At 45.6% G+C, this 22094-nt stretch overlaps 1 protein-coding gene across 1 annotated transcript in view; it reads right to left on the bottom strand.

The window, feature by feature from the left end:
• The window catches only part of ADAMTS18 (ADAM metallopeptidase with thrombospondin type 1 motif 18), a 386340-nt gene that overhangs the window by 64225 nt on the left and 300021 nt on the right, over positions 1–22094 (bottom strand). The window contains exon 16 of the mRNA XM_078668828.1: positions 7409–7653. Coding sequence (XP_078524954.1) covers positions 7409–7653 — 245 coding nt within the window. The remainder of the gene's footprint in view (positions 1–7408; positions 7654–22094) is intronic.

Genomic DNA, 22094 nt, shown 5'->3' with positions numbered 1-22094 from the left:
AGGAGGCGTACAAGTTGAAGGAGGAGCAGTGGTTGACCAGGAAGGTGAAACTGAATATTGCTGCAGTACTGCAGAGGCTAAATCCATGCATTATAGTGTTGGTAAGGAATTCATGTTTGTAAACACTGGGTTCGGATCCCCGCCGATGGCCTTTTGAAGTCTAGGAAGGAGGATGCACACTGGTGTGTGTGTGTTTGTGGGGGGCAGGAAGGAAGAGGGGCAATGGCACGGAGCAAGAACTTGTGTCCTTTTATTTAAAAGAGCATGCCTGCCTTTCTACTTTGGTCAACTTCAGCACAAAGAGAAGCCCGGAGTTCAGTTGCTACACGCTCTTGTGGGAGGTGGGACTTGGGTGGTTAAATCTGCTTGTGTTTGTGCACATTTACATTTAGCATGCTGATACCACATCACGCCTTGAACGTTTCTGAACCCAAGCAAAGCAATCGGTAAGTCGTGGCTGCAGACGCACACGGTTGTGAGGTGCTGCCACTGGTCACGCTGCCTCCCCAAGATGTACAATTGTCCCCGAAGATGAATCTCAGATCACCTGGATATGTTTTGACATGCGTTTCAGTAGTTGCGGTGTAGTGCTTTGATGCAGGAGAAGCTGCTGCCTGCATCAAAGCATTCTCTTTCTGTATTGGTAAATGTAGCTGTTTAATAAAAGTTAGTTAATTTTGAGTTTAAATGGGCGAGAGAGGTCTTCCTGTCACATTAATTGTTTTTCTTCCTAATAAGCGCCACTCTTTTTTTTCTTTTTGAATTATGTGCTTGTTTTGGAAAGTACTGCTTGTTCTACCCTGACAATAACACAATTGTTTACTGGGATTGTCTGAATGGTTTTCCTATGGTAGAGTCTTTGAGTTGTGTATATTTTGCATACTCATCTTCCTTGTTTTCTTTCTGCTTGTCTTTCCCTTCTCCCTGCATGTCTCCTGCTCCTCTCTGCCCCGATCCGTCCACCAGCGTCCCTCTTCTGTGCCGTCTCCTCATCAATACCTCTCTTTATTCACTGCCATTCTATCTGCCGGTATCTCTTTCCCTCTGTTCCTGACTGTTCTTTGCCTGTTCACACTCTGCCTTTCTGTAAACCCCCTTGCTATCAGCATGTGTGCGCCTCTCTTTGAATTTAAGCCTGTCTCACTTTGCCCTTGTATGACTACATGCCTCTCTCAAAACCCTCCCTCCCGCTCCCTCTCACTCTCTGTACACACTTCTCTCTGTACCTGTCAATCCCATCTATGCCTGTCAGGATTCACCCTCTGCCTCCCACGAGCATGCCTTTCCCTTTATCCTCTTCTCTGCTGGCTCACTCTCTCACTTGTCTCTCCTCTGATCTGGCCCATCCCTTTCAGTGACTGTTGTGGCCCACGTCCCTGCCTGTCTCTCCCTTCACTGCCAGCCAGGCTTTCTCTCACTCTAGGTGTGCATGGTTCCCTTCCTGCCTGTGCCTTTTCCTCCATGACACTCCTTTCTGTATATTTAGTTAGGCTTTCCCCACCCCCTGTGTGCCTGTCACCTTTGCTACTCATTTTTCTTTTCTGAATGGCTTAATCCCATCTAGGTCTCTCCTTAAGTGCCTTTGCGAGAAACTACTAATCTAGCCCCCAGATTCATCAATGACCTGTTTTGCGAGTCCTTAATAGCGATTATTAAGGAATCGCTATTAAAGACTCGCAAAACGGGATGCATGTACAAATCGCAATATTTCTTGCGATTTCTACTGCTTCCTTATTTGCGATTCGCTAATTGCTAATCGCAAATAAGGAATGGCTTTCCCATTCATTCCAAGGGGCCTCAAGGCCCATAGGAATGAATGAGGAGTCAGTCCTTATTTGCGATTAGCAATTAGCGAATCGCAAATAAGGAAGCGATTTCAAGGGTACCAAAGGACACCCTGTAGCACCCCTGAAATGGTAATGTACACTGGTGTTGCGCACATACATGTCCAAAGGACATGTGTGTGTGTAACATACAACTTAGAAAAATGCACTAAAGTGCATTTTTCTACGTTTTCGCTATTTACCACGTAGTTAGACTGCGCGGTAAATAGCGGCCCCATATTGCGAATTCGCAATTTTAAAAAGGTTCATGAATTGCATTTAAGGAATCTCTAATTGAGATTCCTTAAATGCAATTCTTCGCAATTTAGCGATTTATAGAATTTGCGATTGGGATGATGAATCCCAAATGCAAAAATAGCGCTTGCAAAGGGCCAGATTCTCAGAATCTGGCCCTTTGCGAGCCGATTTCGGCTTGATGAATCTACCTGTAGGTTCCCACTGTCTATCCATCATTGTGTCTGTATCCTCCCTCATACCTTTCTCTACATGCACCCTACCTCCACGTCCCTCCATTTTCTGCTGACCTCTTCTTCTCCCCTTGCTCTACCTGCAAAAACACATCGTCAAAGCTAGGGTAACTCTCTCTTTCTTACTGTTTGTCTACAATGTGCCTATTTCTCTCCCTCCCAAACGGTATTCCTCGGCCTTTATTGCTCTCTCACCTCTCTCAACCCACCTCTCACACACTTTACCTTTTATGCTCTACCTTTTTTCCTGCTTATCTCGACTCACTCATCTGTGCTTGTTTCTGTTCTCTCTCTGCCTGTTTCTGTCTCCCCTCAGCAATCTCTCCACCTCATCTCTTTGCCTCTCCCTGTTCCTCAACATTCTTTGCTACCATCTCCCCTCTATTCCCACCAGTCTCTGTCCCCAGCACCTTTGGTGCCCTTCTCCTTGTGTTCCTCTTCAGGTAAGCAGCAGTCTGTCTTGCCTGCTGATAATCTATCAGGAGAGACAGGCCTGCCTCTCCTGGTGTGCATCTGCCTGCACAGAGTAATTTTGGCAAAAACTCATATGCTTAGTCTGTAGAAACTGGGACCTGCTGGGCAAAGCAGAATGAGTATATATATGAAAAGTAACAACCTAGGCAATTAACACTGGCTTGTCATAGATATTAATTGAGAGGAAAAGAACTAATCATAATCACAGTCTCATGTTTATTAACATAATCAGAAAAAGTACATTTTTCATCAAAATTGAATAGTTAAAACCGTTCACATGAATAATGAACAAGCAACATGACATATACATAAAAATTGGCAAAATAAACAGTATCGACGCGCGTTTCGGCGACCAGCGCCTTCTTCAGGAGTAGCCACGTACTGCCTTTTTCTAGCGATCAACAGCAGAGTAATCCGTCCACATAGAATTTACGACTGTTTCAATAATTGGCGTTTGATCATCAAAGACTTATTTTCATGATAACAGTGTAAATATGTCCATCGAGACTTGATTAGAAATGATAAAAAATCTGAAATATTACAGTAACGTAGCTCACCTCCTGGTTAGTCTAATGAGGGTCGTCTCCTTTTTTCCAATCCAAGAATAACGTTGGATGCCGCCCCTGGTCAGCGCAAACTGCTCATGGAAATAGCAGCGCATATCTGAAAAACTTTCCTCACATCAGGAGGACCTTTTTATCAGACTACTAGCGTGCAGAGCGCCTTGTTTCTCACTAGACTAACCAGGAGGCGAGCTGGAAATATGATGGATCCACTCATTTTCCCCATGATTTATTTTCTAAAATGGGCCCATTATTTTTCAGAGTATATTTACATGCTACGTTATTTGGCTATATTTTGTTTTAAACTGTCACCCCTCAAGAGCTTCCAACTTCCACTGTTTGATTCTCTAGTGGATGGGATTTAAGCACTGTAACACCTATATTAATTTTGAGCTACAGTATTTCGTGGCACACGCACATGGACAAAATGCAGTCCACACCTTTTATAATAAACAGAGCATTTATTTAATATCTCTTCATGGCACTGAAGCCTTTTCATAACTTTTAGTTTTTTTAACTCAGATTTCTGAGTTGTTTCATTTCAGCCATCTGTCTACAAATCTTAAGAGGCAGTTACTAAATTAACTTTATAGTGAACGTGAAGTGTTTCTTTTCAACCAGTGTTTAGTGACTCTTTAAACCTTGACATCTCTACTTTTGGAGCCGAGGCTCTCCATTCTATGTGTCAGTCTACCTTTTTTTTGGTCCTAAATTTCACTTTACTCTAGTTCCATTGTAAACTGTACAGCTATCAAACTCGCTTTCATAATTCTTCCACATACATGTATAGAGCAAAAGCCTTGCCCTTTTTGGTACCTTCATTTTTAGCTACTCTTAATCCCTTCTCTTGAGATCACTGCCGCACAATAAATAAAAGTGTTCTTTTCGACGTTATTTTACATCTTTAATGCCCAACATCTTATTAGCAATATGCGATGTTTCACGGCTCAATTTTGGTTTCATGAGCTTCACGGCACTGGCGCTTACAGCTTTCCTCTTTAACGTGTTTTTATATAGCTGGCGTGAACGAACATGTTAGAAATTGAGTCCACTTAAAGTAAAGTGTCACTTTTCCTTTACATTGGCACATATGCTGGTACCTTACACCCGTACTGGCGCTAGAAAATGTAGTCATTGCCACGCTTGATGTAGATGCCAACCGAAGAGGTCACATATGCATATTAATCACGGGACACATACATTTTACAATCTATTACCGGGTGTGGGCTTTTCCACCTTTGGAAGTGAAAGTCTGCTTTCTTCACTGCTTTCATTGAAACAACTTGCCTTTCCGTGCTGCATTAGAACATTGCAATATATAAGTATTTGTGAAATGAACGTTACCCTGGAAGGCGGTTGTGGCGCTGAGTACCATATGTTAATTCTTACCAAACTCAAGGATACTCTATTTGTTGACCATGAGCTAATCAGTACTAAAGTGCATATGATCTCCCTATGGTAAATTGATGTATGGATTAGTGACTCCATGATTGGCTGGCTTGGTTTACTAGTCAGACCCTAGTACAGTGCATTGAGTGTGCCCAGGGCTTGTAAATCAAATGCTGCTGGTGGGCTTGCAGCACTGGTTGTGCCACCCATAGAAGCAGCCTGTAAAAGTGTGTCTAAGGCTTGCCATTGCAGAGCCTGTGTGCAGTCTGGTACTGCCATGCTGACTGGGCAAGTGCACCCACTTGCCAGTCCGCAAACCTTCCGTTTTCTTCATATCAGACACCCCTATGGTAGGCCAAAGGACAGGGTGCATTGTAAGTATAAGGTAGGACATTCCCTGGTGTATGTGGCATGTCCTAATAGTGAATTACAGCCATTTTCGTTTTTCACTATTGCAAGGCTACCTGTTCCCCATAGGCCAGAATGGGCAGTTTGATTCTTACATCTTATAATCCTAACTGACTCAGGGAACCAAGTAGAAATTCGAGTTTAGGATGCCTGAACTCAGAATGATAAAATACATATTTTAGTGAAGTTGGTTTTAACATTCTCTGTTTGAAAATACCACTTTTAGAAAGTAGGTATTTTCTTGTCTAACTATCCCAGCCTGCCTCTGCTAGGTTGTGTATTCCTTGTCTGGAGTTTGAGTGACAGGGGCTGGGGGGTTCCAGCAGACTGGGTGAGTCAGCACAGGGCTGAATAGAGAGATCTGCATGCAGATGGGAGGGAGGAGTTGCACCTGGGAGCTGAATAGGGCTGGGCCTTCCCTCTACAATGCTGGCTCCACCTCCTGTGGTGAGTCTGATGTCCCTGCCCTGTGAAAGGAAAGAAGTAGTTATGTAAACAGAGTGCTCCAGGATTGACCAGAACTGGTTTGGGCTAGGCAAAGGCCTCTCTGCCTTCAGAGGACGAAGAGAAACTGTGTATAAAAGAGGGGACCCAGACCCCAGAACTTTAGATCACTTTTACGAAACAAGAAGAAACGTTTGCTGAGGAGAGGAACCAGAGAGACTATCCCTAAGCTGAAGTGCTGCTTGGGGGATTGGCCTTCAGTAGTTGTCTGACTGCCAAAGAAAGGAGAGAGGAACTTTGTGTGTACTTTCATCAACTCAAAAAGTTATCATGCGGAATATGGTAAAAAGAGAGGTTCCCATGTTTAAGTGTGCACATTTCACTAACATTGGAATCTGATGCATATCAGTTTACTGACTGCAGTGGGTGCTACGTAATTCTGTGCACCACTGCCCAGAACATGTTAGTCTTGTCCAACTATATATGTTGTGGTAAGTATAACTATTGCTAAGGGATTTGAAGGTATATACATAAGGCCCTCCCTGCTTTCCTCTTGTCGCATAGAACTGCAAGTGCAGCTTAAGAAGGGAGGATAGAAATGGTTTGTTCGTGCTGCTGCTCACAGTAGTCCAGCTCTGAACAAAAGGGGATCAACCTTCCACAGTACTTCTACCACCCCATTAGCATTTCTTGCAAGATAACAGAGTTGCCAGGGGCCAGGTTAAGCACGTTAGTTTCATACGGCCAATATTGAAACTCGCACTCTCTTTCATTATAAAGTATCTATCACCTTACACATCAACGTGTAAAAAACCTAGATTTTCATTTCTAGTTGTGAGTTTCAATCATTTAAGACAGCAGGTGCCTCCTCCAACTGGTATAAGGGCATATTCCCAGTGTCTATGCCCTTAGACCTGAGACCAGGCATGAATCTCATTCAACAACATAGTAAGGTATAGTGAGTTAACTCACATGCAGATATCAGCTTCCTGTGAATAGTTTACAAAAGCTGAGCATTTTGAGGGACAGAATTGTCACTGTCCTGTGTAAGAAGAATTTCAAGACATAAAATACACCCATTACACATTTAATAACGAGACATTTGTTTGGAAGCATTTGCAGGAATACCATTAGCTCCCAAATGATGGTAATAAATCCTATGGGAATTCCAAATAGCAGTAATACATATAAATATTCCCGTTAGGTAAACATGTTTGTAATCTTGTGTTAGTATTTTGGGTAAGATCAGATCACAGTAGCAGCCATACGGTGGAATAAAAACCTGACTTTTATGGCGGACTGTATGCTACATACATTTTCAATAATACCAAAGCCAACTCTTGCAACCATATAATTATAAATGTTGTTTCTTTCGTTTTTTTCAGTATGACTGCATAATAGATACAGTTTTATACTTATCACACTGCCGGTCTTTCACAAATATGCTTTCCTTCATAGATAATATAGATTTTCTTCCAATGTACTTAATCAAACTGTCATTTTATTCTTACACTGGACAGGCTGGGTTGTGAACGGAAAGAATTGTACAAAGCTCTTCCGGGGAAACATCTGCTTGCAAAATACTCATGATACAGCGTTGTTGCATTTCCTTGCGTCGCCTCTCATTCAAAATATGGGACAGCCCTTTATGTTTTGAACCTGGAGTTTTAAAGCATTATAAACTTTTTCAGAATGGCGCTGTGACTAAACCCTGCTCTCTTAAGTCCCCTGTTTGTGTGGGAGCCGTGGTGCTGTGCTAGGCTGTCATAATTAATTCAGTAATACACATCAACCACCCAACAGAGATGAGAAGGCTTACTTCAAAGACGAGCGTCTCATTAGTCGGTCCAGTTGCAAACAGGCTTTCTGGTTGGTTGAAAGAACGCTGGTAATCAAAGACGGTGCCCGCAAAGGAGAACTTTCTGGGCCAATCAATGGTCCAGTCACCAGTGAGGTAATACTTTTTGTTCAGGTTACGCACGGCGAGGTAACTGGTGGAGATTTGAAGCTCGTGGATTTGAATGCTGCGGGCTCCGGCTGGGATTGTCACGACTGGGTAATACTCTGAAACACGAATGGTGCAACAAGGTCAACCGAAAATATGTTCTGGAAAACATGAAAAGCAAAATACAGCAGTATGAAAGACACAGTGCCCAGTGCTCCAAATATTGATTATGATAAGCAATTATTTTTGAAGTTTTTTATGCTGAGGACTAGAGTGCCGATCTGTGGCAAATGAGTAAAATGTTTATTCAAATAATTGAGGGTGTTACTAATTTATAGAGGAATAGAAGATACAGCATCCCTCGGTGGTGGGTGAATAGAAGCACAGAACACTGCCCAAGGACGCACAACTACCTGTGAGCTGTACATTTCTAGCTTTGGTAAATGGCGATGAACAGGAAGTGAATGGAGTCTCACTGCATTAGGTAAAGTAGATATATATTCGCCAAGGGAGATTATCATACGCTGCCACGGTGATTAGGGGTGAGAAAAAAGTTAAATCAGTGGATCGTTTTTAGCAGGGCAATAACAGGTCATCACAAATGACCAGGATGGCAGTATGTTTCACTCTGTGACTAGTTTGAGGTCTCTTTGACACTTAGTCGCCAGAGGGGCCATGTGCACCTCGGGTGACCGTGTAGCCCAAAGCTTGATATTTTCAGGCACAGAATGTCCTTATTATACAATACCTTGATTTGATCCTCACATCACTCCTGGATTGACCCTATAGGGAATGCTCCTGGCCTGTCTCTAGAGGCTGCATGCCCATGAGTCACTATCCTCTCTCCTCTCTCTCTCTCCTGAGTGGATCTTGTAAAGCTTGCAATCTGGTTGCCTGTAAGCAGTGTGATTGACTCATCAGTTGCTCTGGAGTACTCCTTACAGTGCGCTGGCAACGACTGCATTCTCCTTTGCATACCTGTGGCTTGCTGCTTATTACTCCTGGATAGACTCTTAAGATCATTAACATGACTGCATGCGTCACCCAATGCTTAATTTGCAAAGAAATGTGTGCCAGATCCCAAGTTAGTCCTCATGGGGCAACTGTGTTGGTGCACCCCACATGCCACTTTAAACTTTAGGTTTAAGTCCAAGTTTTATAATTTTTTAACCCCTTCCATGCGTTTGTCGGCCACCGGCCGTCACAAGCACTACCTCTGTAGTGCTGCGCACATCCGTTGGCCGACGCGTCCCCGCCCACTCCGCCAATCAGCTGCACCACGGCGGAATTGCCGCAGCAGTTAAGCGGTTAAAGGTAAATTAAACAACTAAATGCTCCACTAATGTACTTTGTTTATAAATTGCACACACAGCGCCACCATGTGGTCAAATCTCATTAGTAGGTACTGGTGTTTACAAATGAGTACAGGTGCTGAGCACCAGAAATCATAGGCACAAATTAAGCACTGGTGCTAACTGTCACTTCAAGGTGGATGATACAGAGCATTTGCCACAATTACCTATATCTAGTGCTTGTCATGTGCTACCGTTCCTGGGCAGAGGTTTTTTATAACCTGTTCAATCTAGCACAACAATCAAAAAGGGATTTGATCTATCTCTCACTCCTCTTCCTGATGTATGAAGCCTAGGGGAAGCGACATAAGACAGGATAAATTGACACATGCACAATGCCAACATGCTTTCCACATGGGTCGCTTTGCAATTCACCGCTGGTCTACTCATTGAGTTCTTCACATTGTAGCATGCTTCCATTCCCCCTAATACTTTTTCATGTGTATAAAGCACTAAATAAATGCAATTACAAATCAACATATTCATCAATTTCCTAGTACACACACAAAGTAAATAAATCAGTAAGTGTAGCCTAAGTTACAAATAGAAGGCAGATAAAGCATTGTAGTGGTGTAATTGTGGTATAAGAGTATCAAGAGCAATGACAAAAGCAGAAACATTCAATATATTGTCCGTAAACGTTTCAAGATGGTCACCATTATTTTCAGCACATTCATCTTTTTCTCAGATAACCAACAAAGACATCAGTTAGACTAGAGCAATAACTCATTGAGATAAAAAGGCACTCCGAAGCTACATGTACAATTGGCAAGGGTGCATATTGACAAAAAGAGCAGCTTTGTAATGGCCGAGACTACAGCATTTGCAAGTAGGATTTATGGTACAAGGAAGTTCACGGTGGCTGAGCTATTAATAAATGGAAATCAAAATCAATGGGTTGAGATCCGTATTTATTAAGCCTGGGTGAGATTTTAATCATGCCAGAGTAATCAGAGTAATTTTGATAATTTTGCATTACTCTTATGATGAAAAATTACTAAAAATCACTTAATAACAAGTAATTTGACACACACAGGAGCACAGGAACAATGAGCTTAACAAGTGTGAGCTGCTGATGGCTGATGCTGTTTGTGTTCTATTACATTAAGCGCTATTTTCTTAGTGCAAAATGCATTATTTGGTTCACTTTGGACGCGAGTGTGCACGTTATGCTAAGTAAATAGCATTAAGTGCTGGGTTACCCCTTTGCATAATTGTTTGGGGCATATTCACAAGGAGTTAACTCCGATTTATCTCCACCTTAACGCAGCAAAAGTGGAGATAGATTTAGCACCTCATTCGCAAGCTGGTTCAAACAGCAGACATCGTCAGAATTCCTGCAATAACAGCCGCAAAACCCAACACCCCGGCGGACACCACCAAGTAACACTAATGAGATGCTGAGTAGGCGTTCCCGTGCAGAAACACACAGAAAAACAACACCACCACTTTCACAACGAATTGATAGATCTGTGAAGCAAACCGAAAACATGCAATAAGGTGTGGTAGCTGTAGCTATTTAACACCTGCCTCAAGCAGGTGTAAAGACGGACGACTACCTGCAGTAGGCAATGGAGCCCAGCACACAGCCACACTCAAAGAACAAATGACACCATGGAGCTACAAATCATTCAGCTATCAGCCCCAACAGGACCACAACACCCACTGCCACCACCCCCTGGACCCGGACCAGCTCCCAGCCCCCACCCCCGGCGGACCACCACTGAGGCAGCACAGAGTAAGACACCGAAAACACACCACTCTTGTAGACCTAACGCCCGAGGAAGTTATTGCCCACTACAGGCTCAAAAGGACAACCATTCACCGCATCATGACACACATCGCCCACAGGCTGACGGTCCCAACACAGCAGAGATCCAATATCCATCCGCAGACAAAACTGCTGGCTGAGCTGCACCTGTTGGCCTCTGATATCTTCCAACTAACAACTGCCAGAGTCGGAGGGGTCTCACAGCCAGCTATATCAAAATCCTTCACACCTGTCCTGGATGCGATCCTCAGCTTCATAGCCCTGTACCTTCACTTTCCCAACACTGCGAAGGAACAGCTGGAGACAAAGCAAGGCTTCTACGCCAAAGCCAGATTCCCGGCCATGTTCGGGGCAATCAACTGCACACATATCCCACTTGTGCCCCCTGCGGATACTGCACACCACTACCGCAACAGAAAGCACACGCATTCCCTCAATGTGAAGGCAATAGTGGACCACCGGGGACTTTTCACCAATGTCGTCGCCAACTACCCAGGCAGGGTGCATGATTCCTTCATCTATCTTCCGACAGTACATCATCAACCAGCGCTTCCAGGATGGCACATATGGGATGGGACTGCTCGTTGGTAAGTACCAAGTCTACTCCCCACACATCACAATGCCTCCAAAGCACAATTCACAACTGTGGGGATGCACACGTGACCAAACCACAATCAACATGTCAAACTACACAACCACCTACCAGACACAACAACACCACTCCATGGTCATCCTGGCCTACCCCTGCACCCAATACAGACATTTCATGGGACCACAGCCACACAACAGATGAACTTGTGGAGATGCGGAATGCAGCCATGACACATTTGAAGCACTGCTCTGCCCACATGACCCTACCCCAGTCCCAAAAAAGGGCAGCGTCCTGTGGCAGTGGGCCCATGTGGCCCTCAGTGCATCTGGGGCCACTAGTCCTGTGCGACTCGTGTCATCCCCCCTCGTAATTCTGACATTGTATGTCTGAGTGCCTGATGACTGGTGGTGTAGTTGCCAGCATCAGCTACTCCCCGCTGGCTGGCTAACACTCACCCCACACACAGCCAGCACAGGTGTCACTTGATTGGTGGACCTGCCATCACATTCTGCCAAACCAAATATTGACTCTTTTCTCCTTGCCCTGATACAGGTGATCAAGGATATGCACTCTGCCCTCGGATGATGACAACCCTCCGAGACCCGGCCACACCCACCCAGAGGAAGTACACAGCAGCCCCCATAAGCACCAGGGACATTGTTGAATGCACATTTGGCATGTTCAAGGTACGTTTCAGGTATCTGGACGGCACAGGTGGGAAGCTCCTGTACAGCCTGGACATCGTGTGCAAGCTGATCGTTGCATGTCGTGTGTTGCACAACATCCGTGTTCGCACCAGGGCCCCATGGATCCCAGTTCCAGAGGTACCGGCCAATGATGGTGGCGATGGGGCAGGTGGCCCACATCCTACTGCAGCAGCAGAAGGAATGGCCCGTAGGAATAACATAATTGACACTTACTTCTCATGAGCACATCATATTGTGACCGTCCATTGCAATCAAGCGACAGTAGAAAATGTCCAAATGCACTGCATGTGTGAATAAAACATATTTGCAGGTTTCAGCTTGTACTTGTACATTTTAATGTTACTTTTCCCTGCGATTGCAGATGTGATTTGGCAAGTTGTGCACATTTGCTGAACCAGTTGTGTCCTATGTTTAAATGTGGTGGGGGTGCCTCAATTGAAATAAAATTCCATCAGGGTGAAAAGTGTGCCGGCACCCCCGCGTGGATGTCCTAACGCTGTAGAGGAATTCCCTGGTGTTTGTATTTCAAGCACCGTTGTGGGCCTTGAACTTCAGGAAGACTTTGGACGCATTGACGGGGTGCCGGCATGCTTTTCACCCTGATGGAATTTTATTTTAATTGAGGCAGAAGCGAGCAAGCCACTTGGTGAGAGAACAAGTAAAGTATTTGGTGGCAGTATTTGGACTACATTAACCACAATGCCAGTGACGACGCCCACTGGGGTGGGACTTTGAATTAAAAGTATGTTCTGCCAAGTCCGCTTCTTGCCTCATTTCCTGCAGTGATCAAGAGCTCAAGAAGCTCGAAACGCGTATGGCTCCGTGAATGCGTGGGGCATTCTGTCGATGTTGCCGCCTGTGGTGCAGTGTGCGGATACCCTGAGGTGCGCGACATTTTAAAGGGCAACCTTGTGGCATGAAAAAAAAAAAATATATATATATATATATATATATATATATATGTACCAAAAAATGCCCAGCATTTGAGGCCGCACAACACTGCGATGAAGGAAACATCCTTATTTAAAAGAAACAGGCAGCTTCCGATTCCGTGATACATCCTGTGGCCTGACGCGTTTCGATGGACTTTCACCATCTCTTCAGAGGCCTCGTGAGCAGGAAACAAAAATGACGTGCATGACTCGCCGCCCATTATATTAATTGGCTTCCCGTATGCCGAGTTTGTTGCATTGTGGGCAGCGTAGTCCATTTAAGCACTATTTCGGAAGCCAATTAATAAAATGGGCGGCGAGTCATGCACGTCATTTTTTCCTGCTCACGAGGCCTCTGAAGAGATGGTGAAAGTCCATCGAAACGCGTCAGGCCACAGGATGTATTACGGAATCGGAAGCTGCCTGTTTCTTCTAATTAAGGATGTTTCCTTCATCGCAGTGTTGTGCGGCCTCAAATGCTGGGCATTTTTTGGTACATATTTATACGGCTGCTCCACGCCGTAGAGGGATCGCACCATCTGAAGAACTTCATGGATGCGGACAGGGGGAACCCCTCCCCCTGTAAATGGTACTGTGATTTGTAATTTAACAGGCAAAGTCCGATTCGGGAAGCCTAATGGAGGGCTTGAAAAACATTTATCCTGCATTCAATCGTGGGCATGTTACCCACTGGAGGGGATAAATAGTGCTTAAATGGACTACGCTGCCCAAAATGCAACAAATTCGGCATTCGGAAGCCAATTAATAAAATGGGCGGCGAGTCATGCACGTCATTTTTTCCTGCTCACGAGGCCTCTGAAGAGATGGTGAAAGTCCATCGAAACGCGTCAGGCCACAGGATGTATTACGGAATCGGAAGCTGCCTGTTTCTTCTAATTAAGGATGTTTCCTTCATCGCAGTGTTGTGCGGCCTCAAATGCTGGGCATTTTGTGGTACATATTTATACGGCTGCTCCACGCCGTAGAGGGATCGCACCATCTGAAGAACTTCATGGATGCGGACAGGGGGAACCCCTCCCCCTGTAAATGGTACTGTGATTTGTAATTTAACAGGCAAAGTCCGATTCGGGAAGCCTAATGGAGGGCTTGAAAAACATTTATCCTGCAATCAATCGTGGGCATGTTACCCACTGGAGGGGATAAATAGTGCTTAAATGGACTACGCTGCCCAAAATGCAACAAATTCGGCATTCGGAAGCCAATTAATAAAATGGGCGGCGAGTCATGCACGTCATTTTTTCCTGCTCACGAGGCCTCTGAAGAGATGGTGAAAGTCCATCGAAACGCGTCAGGCCACAGGATGTATTACGGAATCGGAAGCTGCCTGTTTCTTCTAATTAAGGATGTTTCCTTCATCGCAGTGTTGTGCGGCCTCAAATGCTGGGCATTTTTTGGTACATATTTATACGGCTGCTCCACGCCGTAGAGGGATCGCACCATCTGAAGAACTTCATGGATGCGGACAGGGGGAACCCCTCCCCCTGTAAATGGTACTGTGATTTGTAATTTAACAGGCAAAGTCCGATTCGGGAAGCCTAATGGAGGGCTTGAAAAACATTTATCCTGCAATCAATCGTGGGCATGTTACCCACTGGAGGGGATAAATAGTGCTTAAATGGACTACGCTGCCCAAAATGCAACAAATTCGGCATTCGGAAGCCAATTAATAAAATGGGCGGCGAGTCATGCACGTCATTTTTTCCTGCTCACGAGGCCTCTGAAGAGATGGTGAAAGTCCATCGAAACGCGTCAGGCCACAGGATGTATTACGGAATCGGAAGCTGCCTGTTTCTTCTAATTAAGGATGTTTCCTTCATCGCAGTGTTGTGCGGCCTCAAATGCTGGGCATTTTTTGGTACATATTTATACGGCTGCTCCACGCCGTAGAGGGATCGCACCATCTGAAGAACTTCATGGATGCGGACAGGGGGAACCCCTCCCCCTGTAAATGGTACTGTGATTTGTAATTTAACAGGCAAAGTCCGATTCGGGAAGCCTAATGGAGGGCTTGAAAAACATTTATCCTGCAATCAATCGTGGGCATGTTACCCACTGGAGGGGATAAATAGTGCTTAAATGGACTACGCTGCCCAAAATGCAACAAATTCGGCATTCGGAAGCCAATTAATAAAATGGGCGGCGAGTCATGCACGTCATTTTTTCCTGCTCACGAGGCCTCTGAAGAGATGGTGAATGTCCATCGAAACGCGTCAGGCCACAGGATGTATTACGGAATCGGAAGCTGCCTGTTTCTTCTAATTAAGGATGTTTCCTTCATCGCAGTGTTGTGCGGCCTCAAATGCTGGGCATTTTCTGGTACATATTTATACGGCTGCTCCACGCCGTAGAGGGATCGCACCATCTGAAGAACTTCATGGATGCGGACAGGGGGAACCCCTCCTCCTGTAAATGGTACTGTGATTTGTAATTTAACAGGCAAAGTCCGATTCGGGAAGCCTAATGGAGGGCTTGAAAAACATTTATCCTGCAATCAATCGTGGGCATGTTACCCACTGGAGGGGATAAATAGTGCTTAAATGGACTACGCTGCCCAAAATGCAACAAATTCGGCATTCGGAAGCCAATTAATAAAATGGGCGGCGAGTCATGCACGTCATTTTTTCCTGCTCACGAGGCCTCTGAAGAGATGGTGAAAGTCCATCGAAACGCGTCAGGCCACAGGATGTATTACGGAATCGGAAGCTGCCTGTTTCTTCTAATTAAGGATGTTTCCTTCATCGCAGTGTTGTGCGGCCTCAAATGCTGGGCATTTTTTGGTACATATTTATACGGCTGCTCCACGCCGTAGAGGGATCGCACCATCTGAAGAACTTCATGGATGCGGACAGGGGGAACCCCTCCCCCTGTAAATGGTACTGTGATTTGTAATTTAACAGGCAAAGTCCGATTCGGGAAGCCTAATGGAGGGCTTGAAAAACATTTATCCTGCAATCAATCGTGGGCATGTTACCCACTGGAGGGGATAAATAGTGCTTAAATGGACTACGCTGCCCAAAATGCAACAAATTCGGCATTCGGAAGCCAATTAATAAAATGGGCGGCGAGTCATGCACGTCATTTTTTCCTGCTCACGAGGCCTCTGAAGAGATGGTGAAAGTCCATCGAAACGCGTCAGGCCCCTGGATGTATTACGGAATCGGAAGCTGCCTGTTTCTCCTAATTAAGGATGTTTCCTTCATCGCAGTGTTGTGCGGCCTCAAATGCTGGGCATTTTTTGGTACATATTTATACGGCTGCTCCACGCCATAGAGGGATCGCACCATCTGAAGAACTTCATGGATGCGGACAGGGGGAACCCCTCCCCCTGTAAATGGTACTGTGATTTGTAATTTAACAGGCAAAGTCCGATTCGGGAAGCCTAATGGAGGGCTTGAAAAACATTTATCCTGCAATCAATCGTGGGCATGTTACCCACTGGAGGGGATAAATAGTGCTTAAATGGACTACGCTGCCCAAAATGCAACAAATTCGGCATTCGGAAGCCAATTAATAAAATGGGCGGCGAGTCATGCACGTCATTTTTTCCTGCTCACGAGGCCTCTGAAGAGATGGTGAAAGTCCATCGAAACGCGTCAGGCCACAGGATGTATTACGGAATCGGAAGCTGCCTGTTTCTTCTAATTAAGGATGTTTCCTTCATCGCAGTGTTGTGCGGCCTCAAATGCTGGGCATTTTTTGGTACATATTTATACGGCTGCTCCACGCCGTAGAGGGATCGCACCATCTGAAGAACTTCATGGATGCGGACAGAGGGAACCCCTCCCCCTGTAAATGGTACTGTGATTTGTAATTTAACAGGCAAAGTCCGATTCGGGAAGCCTAATGGAGGGCTTGAAAAACATTTATCCTGCAATCAATCGTGGGCATGTTACCCACTGGAGGGGATAAATAGTGCTTAAATGGACTACGCTGCCCAAAATGCAACAAATTCGGCATTCGGAAGCCAATTAATAAAATGGATGGCGAGTCATGCACGTCATTTTTTCCTGCTCACGAGGCCTCTGAAGAGATGGTGAAAGTCCATCGAAACGCGTCAGGCCACAGGATGTATTACGGAATCGGAAGCTGCCTGTTTCTTCTAATTAAGGATGTTTCCTTCATCGCAGTGTTGTGCGGCCTCAAATGCTGGGCATTTTTTGGTACATATTTATACGGCTGCTCCACGCTGTAGAGGGATCGCACCATCTGAAGAACTTCATGGATGCGGACAGGGGGAACCCCTCCCCCTGTAAATGGTACTGTGATTTGTAATTTAACAGGCAAAGTCCGATTCGGGAAGCCTAATGGAGGGCTTGAAAAACATTTATCCTGCAATCAATCGTGGGCATGTTACCCACTGGAGGGGATAAATAGTGCTTAAATGGACTACGCTGCCCAAAATGCAACAAATTCGGCATTCGGAAGCCAATTAATAAAATGGGCGGCGAGTCATGCACGTAATTTTTTCCTGCTCACGAGGCCTCTGAAGAGATGGTGAAAGTCCATCGAAACGCGTCAGGCCACAGGATGTATTACGGAATCGGAAGCTGCCTGTTTCTTCTAATTAAGGATGTTTCCTTCATCGCAGTGTTGTGCGGCCTCAAATGCTGGGCATTTTTTGGTACATATTTATACGGCTGCTCCACGCCGTAGAGGGATCGCACCATCTGAAGAACTTCATGGATGCGGACAGGGGGAACCCCTCCCCCTGTTAATGGTACTGTGATTTGTAATTTAACAGGCAAAGTCCGATTCGGGAAGCCTAATGGAGGGCTTGAAAAACATTTATCCTGCAATCAATCGTGGGCATGTTACCCACTGGAGGGGATAAATAGTGCTTAAATGGACTACGCTGCCCAAAATGCAACAAATTCGGCATTCGGAAGCCAATTATTAAAATGGGCGGCGAGTCATGCACGTCATTTTTTCCTGCTCACGAGGCCTCTGAAGAGATGGTGAAAGTCCATCGAAACGCGTCAGGCCACAGGATGTATTACGGAATCGGAAGCTGCCTGTTTCTTCTAATTAAGGATGTTTCCTTCATCGCAGTGTTGTGCGGCCTCAAATGCTGGGCATTTTTTGGTACATATTTATACGGCTGCTCCACGCCGTAGAGGGATCGCACCATCTGAAGAACTTCATGGATGCGGACAGGGGGAACCCCTCCCCCTGTAAATGGTACTGTGATTTGTAATTTAACAGGCAAAGTCCGATTCGGGAAGCCTAATGGAGGGCTTGAAAAACATTTATCCTGCAATCAATCGTGGGCATGTTACCCACTGGAGGGGATAAATAGTGCTTAAATGGACTACGCTGCCCAAAATGCAACAAATTCGGCATTCGGAAGCCAATTAATAAAATGGGCGGCGAGTCATGCACGTCATTTTTTCCTGCTCACGAGGCCTCTGAAGAGATGGTGAAAGTCCATCGAAACGCGTCAGGCCACAGGATGTATTACGGAATCGGAAGCTGCCTGTTTCTTCTAATTAAGGATGTTTCCTTCATCGCAGTGTTGTGCGGCCTCAAATGCTGGGCATTTTTTGGTACATATTTATACGGCTGCTCCACACCGTAGAGGGATCGCACCATCTGAAGAACTTCATGGATGCGGACAGGGGGAACCCCTCCCCCTGTAAATGGTACTGTGATTTGTAATTTAACAGGCAAAGTCCGATTCGGGAAGCCTAATGGAGGGCTTGAAAAACATTTATCCTGCAATCAATCGTGGGCATGTTACCCACTGGAGGGGATAAATAGTGCTTAAATGGACTACGCTGCCCAAAATGCAACAAATTCGGCATTCGGAAGCCAATTAATAAAATGGGCGGCGAGTCATGCACGTCATTTTTTCCTGCTCACGAGGCCTCTGAAGAGATGGTGAAAGTCCATCGAAACGCGTCAGGCCACAGGATGTATTACGGAATCGGAAGCTGCCTGTTTCTTCTAATTAAGGATGTTTCCTTCATCGCAGTGTTGTGCGGCCTCAAATGCTGGGCATTTTTTGGTACATATTTATACGGCTGCTCCACGCCATAGAGGGATCGCACCATCTGAAGAACTTCATGGATGCGGACAGGGGGAACCCCTCCCCCTGTAAATGGTACTGTGATTTGTAATTTAACAGGCAAAGTCCGATTCGGGAAGCCTAATGGAGGGCTTGAAAAACATTTATCCTGCAATCAATCGTGGGCATGTTACCCACTGGAGGGGATAAATAGTGCTTAAATGGACTACGCTGCCCAAAATGCAACAAATTCGGCATTCGGAAGCCAATTAATAAAATGGGCGGCGAGTCATGCACGTCATTTTTTCCTGCTCACGAGGCCTCTGAAGAGATGGTGAAAGTCCATCGAAACGCGTCAGGCCACAGGATGTATTACGGAATCGGAAGCTGCCTGTTTCTTCTAATTAAGGATGTTTCCTTCATCGCAGTGTTGTGCGGCCTCAAATGCTGGGCATTTTTTGGTACATATTTATACGGCTGCTCCACGCCGTAGAGGGATCGCACCATCTGAAGAACTTCATGGATGCGGACAGGGGGAACCCCTCCCCCTGTAAATGGTACTGTGATTTGTAATTTAACAGGCAAAGTCCGATTCGGGAAGCCTAATGGAGGGCTTGAAAAACATTTATCCTGCAATCAATCGTGGGCATGTTACCCACTGGAGGGGATAAATAGTGCTTAAATGGACTACGCTGCCCAAAATGCAACAAATTCGGCATTCGGAAGCCAATTAATAAAATGGGTGGCGAGTCATGCATGTCATTTTTTCCTGCTCACGAGGCCTCTGAAGAGATGGTGAAAGTCCATCGAAACGCGTCAGGCCACAGGATGTATTACGGAATCGGAAGCTGCCTGTTTCTTCTAATTAAGGATGTTTCCTTCATCGCAGTGTTGTGCGGCCTCAAATGCTGGGCATTTTTTGGTACATATTTATACGGCTGCTCCACGCCGTAGAGGGATCGCACCATCTGAAGAACTTCATGGATGCGGACAGGGGGAACCCCTCCCCCTGAAAATGGTACTGTGATTTGTAATTTAACAGGCAAAGTCCGATTCGGGAAGCCTAATGTAGGGCTTGAAAAACATTTATCCTGCAATCAATCGTGGGCATGTTACCCACTGGAGGGGATAAATAGTGCTTAAATGGACTACGCTGCCCAAAATGCAACAAATTCGGCATTCGGAAGCCAATTAATAAAATGGGTGGCGAGTCATGCACGTAATTTTTTCCTGCTCACGAGGCCTCTGAAGAGATGGTGAAAGTCCATCGAAACGCGTCAGGCCACAGGATGTATTACGGAATCGGAAGCTGCCTGTTTCTTCTAATTAAGGATGTTTCCTTCATCGCAGTGTTGTGCGGCCTCAAATGCTGGGCATTTTTTGGTACATATTTATACGGCTGCTCCACGCCGTAGAGGGATCGCACCATCTGAAGAACTTCATGGATGCGGACAGGGGGAACCCCTCCCCCTGTAAATGGTACTGTGATTTGTAATTTAACAGGCAAAGTCCGATTCGGGAAGCCTAATGGAGGGCTTGAAAAACATTTATCCTGCAATCAATCGTGGGCATGTTACCCACTGGAGGGGATAAATAGTGCTTAAATGGACTACGCTGCCCAAAATGCAACAAATTCGGCATTCGGAAGCCAATTATTAAAATGGGCGGCGAGTCATGCACGTCATTTTTTCCTGCTCACGAGGCCTCTGAAGAGATGGTGAAAGTCCATCGAAACGCGTCAGGCCACAGGATGTGTTACGGAATCGGAAGCTGCCTGTTTCTTCTAATTAAGGATGTTTCCTTCATCGCAGTGTTGTGCGGCCTCAAATGCTGGGCATTTTTTGGTACATATTTATACGGCTGCTCCACGCCGTAGAGGGATCGCACCATCTGAAGAACTTCATGGATGCGGACAGGGGTAACCCCTCCCCCTGTAAATGGTACTGTGATTTGTAATTTAACAGGCAAAGTCCGATTCGGGAAGCCTAATGGAGGGCTTGAAAAACATTTATCCTGCAATCAATCGTGGGCATGTTACCCACTGGAGGGGATAAATAGTGCTTAAATGGACTACGCTGCCCAAAATGCAACAAATTCGGCATTCGGAAGCCAATTATTAAAATGGGCGGCGAGTCATGCACGTCATTTTTTCCTGCTCACGAGGCCTCTGAAGAGATGGTGAAAGTCCATCGAAACGCGTCAGGCCACAGGATGTGTTACGGAATCGGAAGCTGCCTGTTTCTTCTAATTAAGGATGTTTCCTTCATCGCAGTGTTGTGCGGCCTCAAATGCTGGGCATTTTTTGGTACATATTTATACGGCTGCTCCACGCCGTAGAGGGATCGCACCATCTGAAGAACTTCATGGATGCGGACAGGGGGAACCCCTCCCCCTGTAAATGGTACTGTGATTTGTAATTTAACAGGCAAAGTCCGATTCGGGAAGCCTAATGGAGGGCTTGAAAAACATTTATCCTGCAATCAATCGTGGGCATGTTACCCACTGGAGGGGATAAATAGTGCTTAAATGGACTACGCTGCCCAAAATGCAACAAATTCGGCATTCGGAAGCCAATTAATAAAATGGGCGGCGAGTCATGCACGTCATTTTTTCCTGCTCACGAGGCCTCTGAAGAGATGGTGAAAGTCCATCGAAACGCGTCAGGCCACAGGATGTATTACGGAATCGGAAGCTGCCTGTTTCTTCTAATTAAGGATGTTTCCTTCATCGCAGTGTTGTGCGGCCTCAAATGCTGGGCATTTTTTGGTACATATTTATACGGCTGCTCCACGCCATAGAGGGATCGCACCATCTGAAGAACTTCATGGATGCGGACAGGGGGAACCCCTCCCCCTGTAAATGGTACTGTGATTTGTAATTTAACAGGCAAAGTCCGATTCGGGAAGCCTAATGGAGGGCTTGAAAAACATTTATCCTGCAATCAATCGTGGGCATGTTACCCACTGGAGGGGATAAATAGTGCTTAAATGGACTACGCTGCCCAAAATGCAACAAATTCGGCATTCGGAAGCCAATTAATAAAATGGGCGGCGAGTCATGCACGTCATTTTTTCCTGCTCACGAGGCCTCTGAAGAGATGGTGAAAGTCCATCGAAACGCGTCAGGCCACAGGATGTATTACGGAATCGGAAGCTGCCTGTTTCTTCTAATTAAGGATGTT

Source organism: Lissotriton helveticus, chromosome 12 (assembly GCF_964261635.1).
Source record: "Lissotriton helveticus chromosome 12, aLisHel1.1, whole genome shotgun sequence".
In the NCBI taxonomy this organism is placed as follows: Eukaryota; Metazoa; Chordata; class Amphibia; order Caudata; family Salamandridae; genus Lissotriton; species Lissotriton helveticus.
The sequence above is the reverse complement of the archived record's forward strand: the minus strand, read 5'-3'. Positions and strand labels throughout refer to the sequence as shown.